Below are 12,077 nucleotides of genomic sequence, written 5' to 3'. Positions count from 1 at the left end.
GCTTTTGAAATGTGGGTATGGAGAAGGAGAGATGAACCAAAAGCAAAAAAAAATGAGGAAGTACTAGGTATGGTGGGCGAGGAGAGGGGTTTGTTGGGAGAAATAATAAGGAGGCAGGAAAAATGGATGAAGGGCGCATTAATTGGCAGTGGGATGTTGAAGATTAATAGAGGGGAGAATGTTAGGCAAACGAGGGTAGGGCAGGAATAGGATAGGGATATTGGACAGGATGAAGGGAGGAAGGAAATACTTAGAGATGAAGAGGGACTTGATGTAGAGTAGGTTGCTGGATTGTGTTTTGTTAGGAGTCACAAAATATTTATTTGATAGTTGTGTCCAAACAAAACCTGCCTTAGCCGGTTAGCCGGTAGATTACTTAGTAATATATATATATATATATATATATATATATATATATATATATATATATATATATTAGATACTAGATATTAGATAAGTAATATATATACACACACACATGGGAAGTACACTTACCTATTTCCGTTAGGATAACATTTACAGTTTGCTAAGCATTTGTGCAGTGCAGACATTGGTATTTCAGACTTTAATTTGTATTCGATACCATGGTAATAACACCGGTCAGTTCTTCTTCCTAGAAGTATGCCTTTAACATGGACATAGTTTATGAGTAGGTGACATTAAAATATCATTTGTAAAGATACTTGGAATCTTGACAAAACATAGCAAAATTGCTTACTGCAATCATATCGGATGGGACAACAAGGCTCATTTCCATACACAGGCCTACAATTGAGCTCTTTGTAATAATTCATCATTCCATTGTTGAAACATTTGGTTATCATACAATTCTCCCTGGTTTCTACAAATAAATAAAATAAGGCATGCCTACTTCACAAATCTCATAAAAAATGTGACAATTGAATTATATTTAAACTTTAATGCAAAAAATAATAATACTAAAACATACTATGACTTGCTGTATACACATTAAACCACAACCACAATTATCAGCCCGAAGGTCAGTTTGAAAGGTAATGGTAGAGATTTCACCCAATACTAGGCCCAATGACTTTTGAAATTCACTCATCAGGGCCAGATCCTTTCCCTGTTGTGTATATGGCTTCCCAAGAAGTTCTGGTACTTTAAAATTACACAGAGGGTGCCTAGAGGGTTATGCCCAGTCCCTAGAGTCAGTAGTCCAATGCTCCCACATGCATGTGAGTGGACTTTTCAAGTTAGCAATTGTGGAACTATTAAAAGTGTGGAATTATTAAAATCAGGGTTTTACATAATATCTGTGTGTGTATATATATATATATGTGTTATCTTAATGTTAAATTAAGTTGTTCTTTATGTTAAATTAATGCATATTTCATTGCCAATATTAAATATTTTTGTGCTCATATAGTTATTTATTTGATGGCCCTTAGAGTATAGTTAGCGTAATAGTGCAATTTTATATGCTTTTAAAATGTCAAAAATTTACCAAAGGGTCTTTGGCTTGTGGTTTTTCAGGAGATATTGATTCCTGTTTTTCTCTTATCATTGTGGGACGGGAAAGTTAGTAAGTAAGTTCATAGAAAGTACATTGGTGTAAATGTTTCCACATTATAACTAAAATGCATTAAAACTTCTTTGCACATATTTCGCCAAAAAGACTGTGGCAAAACAAATGTTTTTACAGAGAGTTCATGGTAAGTCGTTGAGGTGTTCCAAGGCTTTTGATCACCGTATGTGCCTCCTTTATTCTGAATTTGTAGGCACATACAACACATATTTTTACAGTTTTTCTTAGACCTTAACATTTTCGCAGAGCATCGTAATTACGTATTCGATTTTCTCTTTACGCCTCGATTGTTATCGATCTGAGGAAAATGCTATATCACTTGCCATTTTTGCTCTTCAAACTTCTCCGTTATTCGAGTGAAAGTAAAGGAAGGTCGTCCTGGCCTAACAAGCACCTCGGAGTGCTTTTCGTATATAGGATTCAATCTCAAGGTTCAACTTTGAATTTAAATATTGCATATTGTGGCTCCATCGTGAGCCTCATATTGGATTTTTAAAAAAACCTAAAACGCTCATCTTTAATTTCTTCAAATAGTCTACTAAATGGGATGCAAATGGAAATTAACACTCTCTATTAAACCATTAATTTTAAATGGCATATTTGCACTATAAATAAACAAGCGGTTACTCTGCTAAGGGAGATAATCTGGGAATTCCAGCATTCATTTTCCCGCTGGAAGTAAGTAGTAAGGCACGTACCATGGATGTCTGCGTTTCTTATTTCAATCCCATTGTTTGATTTTTCGATTCAGATTTACTTCGTAGATAGCTTGGAAATGTAAGCGAAAAACGACATATTTTATCATGCTGTCGAAAGCTATAAAAATGGCAATGAAATCATTTCTCAAAACAGAAAATCAAAATCGGTATGTCGGTAACTCACTTGTTACGCTGAAAACATAATATGGAAACAAGGACGCGATGAAAACAGGTATCCAAAAACTCATCTGCATGGCGGCTACCAACGACACGGTTCGAATGAGTGTACGTGGGCGACGCGCCGAGTAGTTAGCCTTGAATGGGAAAGTAAGAAAGTGACTAGTGAAGATGGAACGTGACAGAGAAAAGAAAGCTACACAAATAGAAACACTTCATTATCTCATTGTTTGACAAAAACTTCTCAAAGGTAGAAGTCGACTCCTCAGGAGTGAATTCTGACGTAAAACGCGTGGAGTAAACGTTGCGCACCTTTGTGTAAAATCACCGCGGAATGTCACAAACTTGGTGTACGAGAAGAAAGCATGAAAAAATGCCTACTTTAACAATTTCCAACTTCTATTATTTCAAGCGTTAACTTGGCACCATTATCCAGCACTTCACAGAGGTGTACACAGAATGACAGGAGTTGATAACGGGGCGCTTCAGTTGAACCCAAGCTTAGCAATTCACGGGAAATCTGGAAGTTATGCTAATTCGGCATCCTTTTCACATAAATTCCGTTCTGCTTCATTCAAATACAGACATTAACTCAGCTCAATGATGAACTGGAGTCATTTTCCGAAGTCATTTAATTAGGAAAGAGATAAAATTAATACAGCATATTAAGTAAATAAATCTTATTCAAAGAATTTAACATGCCAAATATACTACATAGCACAAATATAATTTACAGCCTTTTAGCTAAAGAAAACCCTCTCAATTTTCCATATATTTCCCTTCCTCACTGCTATCACTCATCTGAGAACCTTAAATGCATGGATTTTAGAAGGAAATTTTCAAATTAGATAACTTCTTTTACAATTTTTGTAGATCTTCAACTTCTAGGTTTCAATTTAATCATAAACATTTTGATAAAACATACGCATTGACTACAAATACAATTTTTGTCATCTGTCCACAGGAGTATAAATATAATTAGCCAATAATAGATTAAAATAATTGTGGGGCATCATTTGATATTCAAAACACAAAACAGGAATCCAAAGGAAAATATTCAACAGAAAATTTTTATGGAGCCCAATGCCCTCTAGGGGCCATTCCCACCTTACTGGTAGGTTGCCTTTTACAACAATGTGATGAAATATAGGTTAGCAAATTGAAGCTTGGAATTTTCAATAGGCATATACATTAACCAATTATTGATATGTGCACCAATAAGCATTTAGGATACTCTTCCCCCCACTTAAGCACATATAGCTCTTGTCCTCAGAAAAATTCCTAAGATAGATGCACTGTTTATTTGGGTTGTTTCTATTTAAAAATAAGTGCATGAAGTAATTTTGCCCTAGAAAGATAGTAGCATATGCACCTTGACCACATTTTACATGTTCGATACGAACACTGCACATTATAGAACATACAACCATTAGCCCACCTGCAAGTACTATCTAGATTTATTGATTATAGGTTGCTCTACCTCATGGCATGAATGCCCATATTTTAGATTTTACTTAAGTAACAGGAATATGACTGAAATATTTTCTGATCCTTTAAAAGCAAAAGGAATTTCATTGAAGTTTTTCAAAAAGTTGGAAGATAAGCCTCTGAGAACAAAGGCAAGAAAATATGAGGAAAAGTTTCCATGCTAACTAGATTATTCCCTATCACTTACCTTTTTATCAGCTACATTTAAAGAGCCTAAATCCAAGGTAAACAAGAGCATGACAACCTGACCAAAAGCAGATCAAAACAACCTGACAAGCTTGACGTATATTGAATGAATTACAAGCAATTAAATTATGCTTACTTGCTAAGTGGGCTCAAAGGTTGGTAATAAAATATTCAGTCATTTAATCACCTGGGTTTGAGGTGTAAAAAATAAAACAAATCAGAAAATTGTCAATTCATCGAATATGGAGATCATAAGTACAACGTAAAAAGGAGGTGTGATATTTCGGCTGATATACCAGCAAGATAATGAAAGGTAAACTACAAGATTTGGACACTGTGTAGACATTCATATGTATAACTTGAGCACACAAAACTTTAGGGTAGGGTTAAAATTAAAATGCTGCCTTATTTAAAATACAAGTTCCTGAATGACGCTAATCATTTTTTTAATTGATCAATAGATCTGTAACTTGCCTGTACTGAGTCAGCATGCACCAGCACTATACAAACCAGTTTTACACAAACTTCATCACCAAATTCACTCCTTAAAAATATACTCTATTTCAATAAAACAGTTTCTGGCATCACTTGGTGGAAATTCTTTTTCAATACTCTATTTCCCCAAACTTTCAGTGATTAAATTGAAGCATAGCAACTTGATATAAGGAAATCAAAGATAAATATAAAAATCCAATAAAATAAATACAAAATAAGCTTACTTTTATTTTTTAACAATTTTAAATTGCATGTCTGCTCAAATAAGCTACATCTCTGGGTCTGACTTACCCAAAACACTGACACACTTATTCACACGCATACACATCCTATATATTCACTGTTGATTTAATCACCATTTATGGGCACCTTAGAGGCATGGTTTTTTTATAATTTCAAGACAACAGTTTGTCACAGAAAGCAATAAGAATAAATGTTCTTGCACGTTCACTACTTACTAAAAATATAAATAAAAAAAAGTCTCTTTGCACAAACATATTCTTGGGGGCTACATCGATTATTATAACAATTTTAGTTCATACCATAACTTATTTGTCATCAAAAATTTACATTCACCAAAAAACTACTCAAGAATGGCTTCTTATGATACCAAAAATCATTAATTACTTCGTCCACAAAACTGATACACATACAAAAAATTTGGCTTAACTTCAGGAAGAAGTATACAAGCAAAAGTTTCAAAGACATAAATTACAGTGCCTAAATAAGGAAGGACCAAAACTACACTATGTCAGTCTCTCCTTAGAAGGGAAATAATGTGCCTCCTCACCTTTCTGCTGCTTTTTCTTTGGTTTATATAGACTTCAAATGCAAAGCAGTGCAGATGAACTATACAAGAACAATGTATACTATTTCCTTATGAAATGATTCTCTATGTTACATTACAAGACAAAAACAAAGCACTAACTGGGGTGGATCTAGGTAAGAAAACAACATAAAGTGACTGACTAATATAAATTATTATGATTGTTGCATCCAGAAAGACCATAATAAATACTCCAAGTAGATAGTCACAAAAAATCAAATTTTCACATCAAAGACTTCATGATTTGATTATCTCCTTTAAATTGGGACCCATAATAATTGAGAGAATAACTAAGGAAAACAATGAGTACTGTAAGAATTTCTAACATTGGAGACTAATAGCACTTATATAACACTCCAATCATTAGTATACACTACATGAATGATACTCGAATTACAGCATTAACAAAAGATTTGTAAAAATTAAACAGAAGTATGTAGCATATTTGTCTTCATATTATGAAAAAATTAATTACATAACTAATTTTGAACCAAATGAAAGTATATTCATGATTACTTTAAAATGTAATCCACTTCGTAACATCCTAAGTTATGAAAAGGTAAATGCAGTGTTAAAAATAAAATTCTGAGGATGATAATAACAAAAAAATCATGCAAAATAATATTTCTCATTGAAAGCTATCATAAGAAAATGATTCTTCGAGAGACCTTAAATGCAGAAAGCACATGGAAGTTTTGCTTGGTATCATTCATTTTGGTTAAATAATTTTTGTATTTATTGCCAAATACCACTGAACGTGGACAGTTAAAATTTTTGTTAATTGAGCACTTCTTTTTAAGTAATATGGCTAAAACTATTTTTTTCAGTTCACAAACAGCTCTTGGTTCAAAGTAATAAGTCAAATGCCTTTGTAACAAATTAGATATAAAGATTATGTAAAAAACTTAAGTCTGTCTTTCAGCTCTTTATTGAAAGAATGGCCCACAATGCTCTCTAATAATATTTTTTATGAAATTGCACTGGTTTCTTTCACTAATATAATGAAATTATTTTAACTATATCAAATCTTAACTATGTGCAGTCATATAAAACTTCATTGAAGCTCAGTTTGTGCATCAGGACTAGGTTTTAACTGTTTCTGCTCTCAAAACCACAAAGGAAGGTATCAACCTCACCTACACAATAAGAGACATACTTTGAAGAAACTTTGGCATCATAAATTACATACTTTTTTTTACTGATTATGCAATACCTTCTTAAAATATTAAAAAAAAATATTTCACAAGAATAGGCAATTCTTCCATAAATATTCATATGCATATAATTCTCCTAAATGTTATGAAAAATCACAAACCTTTTAAGAAATTTATATAAAGGCTTTTAAAATTCAATTTCTTTTGGACACATTTGACATCTTATGGGATAGGCACATCAAAGTCGCAAGAAGGCACTTTAAATTACAAAACCTACATGCTTCCCTTTTAAATTTGGTCTAACTTGAAAGGGCATGCACAGTTCCAGGTTAGCTTACACATGTGACAGAAGTAATATGATTTCTTACTTTCTGGCAAGAAAAGAAGGTACCACTTTCATCAGTAGGTGCAAAAAACTATATATTCTTTCACTGTACAATATTATTCCTCTGTATAAGCAGCAGCAAATTTCATTGGTTACGGAATTTCTAATCAATTCAATTTTATGCTAAAATAATGAGGAATAAAGCACCAATATCAGATTTAGATTAAAGATGTGAGGTAGCCCTTCATTAATTGATTGGTCTGAGAACTTATTCAGAAACAATATTCCAATTAGTTTTGAAATGGGCCATAGCATGCCATAATGAATGATGTCTGCAGATAGTCTTTCTGAAGCAGTCTGAAGACAAAAATATCACTATATTACCCTTTAAGCACATTACGGAACAAGAGATTACTTTCATCAATTAAACATTTCTATATAAATGGTCAATTGTGACAGCATTGTCATAATTCACAAGTGAATACCGCACAACATATCCTTTGTTGAAAAGGCATTTGACCATTTGTCTGAGTATGTGTAAATGTATACATTTGTGTGTGTGTGTATATATATATATATATATATATATATATATATATATATATATATATATATATATATGTATGTGTGTGTGTATATATATATATATATGTTTGTGTAAATATATAAATATATATATATACACACATTTATGTGTGTGTATACATATATATATATATATATAACCAAGGCACTATTTTTCAAATAATTTTCTGAGGCACATTAAATGTCTTGGAACTAGTTTTTAAATAATACAAGTCATAGGTACTTCAAGCACACACTTGAGTATGCTTATTTTTCATTTCATCACAGAGTAAAACTGACGAGGCTTTGTTATCTGGATAAGCTTTTCAGGGTTAACAAGGCAGTTCTTCTTAGCAAAGAAGAGTACATTACACATCAGTTCACTTAGCACCATTATCATCAATTGAGTTTCCCTATGCCCACTCGGAAGTGGACTTTCAGTAGGACTTTCTGAAGGATTGGACCATATTAATTACTTTTAATCTTATGTGTAGGCAAGGTTGTTTTACATAACCAAGAATGACAATTCATCACTTTATATAAAAGAAGCAAAAATGACCTGGTAAGAGAGCTTGGCAATTTGTTTAAGAATGAGAAGGCAGCAGATTGCTAACCCCTTACGTGGACTACTTTAGCAAAGTTGCTCTTTATGTGGGCAGAATGACTACTCTTCTTCATTCAGTGGAGAGATAATACATTACAGCACATCATTCTTATAATTTATCCAGAATACTTTCATCATTGCTAAAACTGATTTTAAACATGATAATATCTTAAATGACCTAGGAAATGTATTCAATCCACATGGTAACACACCCAATACATAAAAGTTAAAATTCTTTGAGCCCACCGAAGGAGTTACTGAGTAAGCACTGGAAAAGGTGTACAAAAATGAAATGTGAGCCTCACTGCAGATGGGGCAGTCATTAAAAACATGCGAATAGCAGGGCTCTGCCTCTAAAATACTTCTTTCCGTGCATCAACTTGAAATTATCACAAATAATTCTGAACATTAGTTTGGAATATGAGTAAAGAACCATGACAGTCCAATCTGATCCCTTCCATTTTTGGCACAGGTTACTTTACATACAAATGACCACTAGATTTGAAAGCACAGCTGCAGACCCTGGGCAAAAGACACACTCTTTCCAGCTAAAACACTTTGAGAAACAAAGTTTCTTAAAAAATTTTGGCATTGAAAGGTTTTTCTAACAAAGAAAACTTCTGTACTCATAAATAATGCAATTAGCCTTGGGGAAGCATAATGCATTTAGTACATAATGCTCATAAATATATAGCAACTGTTCACTCATACATAAACTGGTCCTTGGTTGTCATTGTCATCTAAACTAATTCTGTTATGATATGCCGGGCCTCCACCACCATCATCGAAGAATCTACGGAAAGTGAACTCAAAGAATCCATGGAAAGGTTGGCGGGCATTATCCAGCCATTCATCAGATAACTCTGAACCTCCAGAGCCACCTCCATTGTGTAGTCTGTCTGGATCCACAGGGTCAAAGTTAGATGTGTCAGTTGGATAGTGAATTTGTGGGATGTGTGGTGCTGATTGGCGACGTAACCCCCTTTCAAAGTCAATGCTGCCAAAGAATGCATGGGCCTTGACCTCAGCTGCATTCCTTCCAAGTCTTGTTTCTGAACCAGTGCAAAGCTTCAAAATCAGATCCTTGCCTTCAGCTGAAAGGTTGGCTTGAGGAGGAATGATCAATGTTGTCTCCCAATTTATCACCTAGAAAACAGAAAATATAATATTGGTGGCATTAACTTCGAACTTAAAATGAAAAAGGTATGAGCAAAATATTTTGAGGCTTTTCAATATCATAATGAATTGTGGATTATAATTACAAAGGGGAAAATTAGTGGATGGATTACCCTCTATTCACTTCAACAACCTATGGGTAATTAGTTATAATATTATAATATCATTAGACTAAGAGTAGAATTAAATCATACAATTTAGCATTTATTGAAATTTGAGATTCACTACTTGGTTTTTACATAGCGTGATTTCACTGACCTAAGCAATTGCCAGCATGTGAATCAATATGCTAATTATTATACGTAATCTACTGGTTAAGGTAAGTTTTGGATGAACACAACTACCAAATAAATATCTTGTCCCTCCTAACAAAAAACAGCCCAACATCCTACTTTACAAAAAGCCTGAAAAAATTTTCTTCCACTGCATATCTCACAATTAGAAAAACCCAGGTCCAATTAATAAAATTATTATTATGCGGATTTAAGAAAGATTTTTTCATCACTGTCTTCAACATCCTATTGCCAATCCAATTGCTTTGCATCCATTTTTCTGCCTCCTTAGGATTTCTGCAATCTCCTCTCCTCTCCCACCATACCCAGCACCTTCTCATTTACCTCTTCATCCACTTACTTTTCCCTATCCTTCCCCACATTTCAAAAGCCTCCAACCTATACCTATCATCCCCTGCTTCAATGACCATGTTTCGGTGCAGTACATAACTGCGCTCCATGTAAAAGTTTTACCGAGCCTTTTCTTAACAACCTTATTCAACGTCCCTGTCATCTATTCTCTCCTCCATTGCAAAGCTTCAGTAGGCAACAGTCCGAGGCATGTACAGGTTGAGGATTAGCTGCCTTTTACTCCAATCTATTTCTATTTTCTGCAATATATTCATTAGTTTATCCCAATTCACTCCATAAAATCCTTATTCAAAATCTGCAAAACAGACATATAAATCCTGATAAGTAATCATTTGCCCTGCTCTCCACCCTTTTGTTGTTGATCCTGAGGGCCACTTCAGCTGCATACAAAATCAAACTTATCATATTGAATTAATATAATATGCACTAAATTAATCAGTATCATATAAGGACTATGAATTTGCATTAGTGAAATTTGTCCTTAGCCAGTCAATTGTTTTTTCCTGGCAACGTGATTGGTTTACCTTTCCGAGGAAATTACTTTCTGCTATTTACTCTTTGGTAGTTCTGAGTTATTATGAAACTATAATTCCACCCTTTTATAAAATTGGCTGAAAAATTAAAAAAATGTACTTTCCATAGGTAAAAAATAGGAATTAATTACTCCAAATGAAAAGGAATTTCCATATATATCCATTCAAATCATGACCATATTTTCCATGTATCTCGGTTATCCATGTTTTTTTCAATTATTCAGGCTTTATCATGCATCCATTAGCACGGATGAGTTTACTGTTGTTCAATTTCCCTCCCACATGAGAAATTTGATAACACATCATAATGTTTGCTTTAAAGTTAGGAGACGGGCTAGCTGTTCCTACAGGATTTCTAACAAATATAATCAATTATTTTTTTCTAGATTTTTTCCAGAATTTCCAAAGAATTCACCACCATTAACAACATGTTACCCAGACAGATTCAAGAGTGTTTTGCTCCATCTCTCCCCTATCATCCTCTAAAAACTAGGGCAAGAGAGAGAGAGACACTAGCTTTCACTGATATCAATCCATCCAACCATATTAAACTACCTGAAAGCTGGATTGATAGATGATTAAATTAAAATTAACATGAGATTTAAATTAGGGAATTAGTACTATTTGACAAAGAAATTATTAATATTTATTTAATTGTATCATGAGACTTTTAAATGATTCGTGATGATTTAACAATTATGTTGTGATTACATCATAATTAATTTTGTATTAAAAAGTTTTCCACCCACTTTGTATAAAAATAATGATGTAACGGTCAACACAATTTTTCAAATAAGTATACAATGTGAAATTAAGGTTTAAGGATTATGAAATAATCAGTAACATCAGGTAATTCTGAATATCATTTTCTCATAGCTTTAATACACAGGATTCCAGCTTGCTAGACTCAAATATTTTGTGACATTTAATTGAGGTAGTTTATCATCAGTCTCTAGGTTTTGCTGGACCATATCTTAAACTGTCACGGATTTCACACTGAATGTTCCTAATAAGAACTAAGTAAGACCCGGACCAGAGACACATCTAAATGATGTAAAAGTCAGATTTGCATGCAAGTATGTACGATGTACATGAGCATTATGTTAGGTATAAGCCCTTGTGGATTTTTATAAATAAATTAAGGTCTACATTTCATCCACACATTGCAATCTATCTCTAACATTTTAGCCAATAAAAAAACCATAAACACAGTAATCAACCCGAAGATCGGTTTGGTAGGTGATGGTAGAGTTCACCCAGTAATAAGCCCAACGGCATGTAAAATTCACATATCAGGGTAGGGGGGCCAGTTCCTTTCCCTGTGCCGGTCATGGTGTCCCATGAAGATCTTGTACCCGAAAAATCACATAGCTGCAGGTGCCCAGGGACTTGCCCGGGAATCAAACCTGGGACCCTTTGGTCAGTAGTCCAATACTCTACCCCCTGGACTACCGCGACCCAGGATTTTAGGCAATACAATGCAATGTTTTTGGTTTTGCAGGAACATTGCTAGAACATAACACTCTTTACTGAAACTGATCACAAAATAAATATTATTCTGTATAAGATCCAAATTTCTTTTTCATTGACCACCAAGAGAGTGAGATGATACACAAGCTATTAGCCAAGATAAGAATTATAAGGAATCAATGAAAATT

At 33.7% G+C, this 12,077-nt stretch overlaps 2 protein-coding genes across 4 annotated transcripts in view; both read right to left on the bottom strand.

Moving 5' to 3' along the window:
• The window catches only part of LOC139685860 (uncharacterized), a 21,509-nt gene extending 18,913 nt beyond the window's left edge, over window positions 1-2,596 (bottom strand). The window contains exons 1-4 of one of the 3 annotated variants that reach the window (XM_071582975.1): window positions 2,432-2,517; window positions 2,248-2,317; window positions 719-841; window positions 496-625 (exon numbers count right to left, since the gene is read on the bottom strand). In XM_071582975.1, the coding sequence (XP_071439076.1) occupies window positions 496-625; window positions 719-824 (236 nt within the window). In that variant the 5' untranslated portion in view covers window positions 825-841; window positions 2,248-2,317; window positions 2,432-2,517. Of the gene's footprint in view, window positions 1-495; window positions 626-718; window positions 842-2,247; window positions 2,318-2,431 lie in introns of all 3 variants that reach the window. The other 2 variants (XM_071582976.1, XM_071582974.1) reach the window with 2 other exon arrangements.
• Window positions 2,597-7,627: 5,031 nt separating this feature from the next.
• wts (serine/threonine-protein kinase warts) overlaps window positions 7,628-12,077 on the bottom strand; it is a 94,446-nt gene continuing 89,996 nt past the window's right edge. The window contains exon 7 of the mRNA XM_071582920.1: window positions 7,628-9,212. Coding sequence (XP_071439021.1) covers window positions 8,772-9,212 — 441 coding nt within the window. The 3' untranslated portion in view covers window positions 7,628-8,771. The remainder of the gene's footprint in view (window positions 9,213-12,077) is intronic.

This window comes from Hetaerina americana, unplaced genomic scaffold (genome assembly GCF_022747635.1).
Source record: "Hetaerina americana unplaced genomic scaffold, ioHetAmer1.1.p SCAF_12, whole genome shotgun sequence".
Classification (NCBI taxonomy): Eukaryota; Metazoa; Arthropoda; class Insecta; order Odonata; family Calopterygidae; genus Hetaerina; species Hetaerina americana.
Note: the sequence above shows the minus strand (reverse complement) of the source record. Positions and strands in the feature narration are given on the sequence as shown.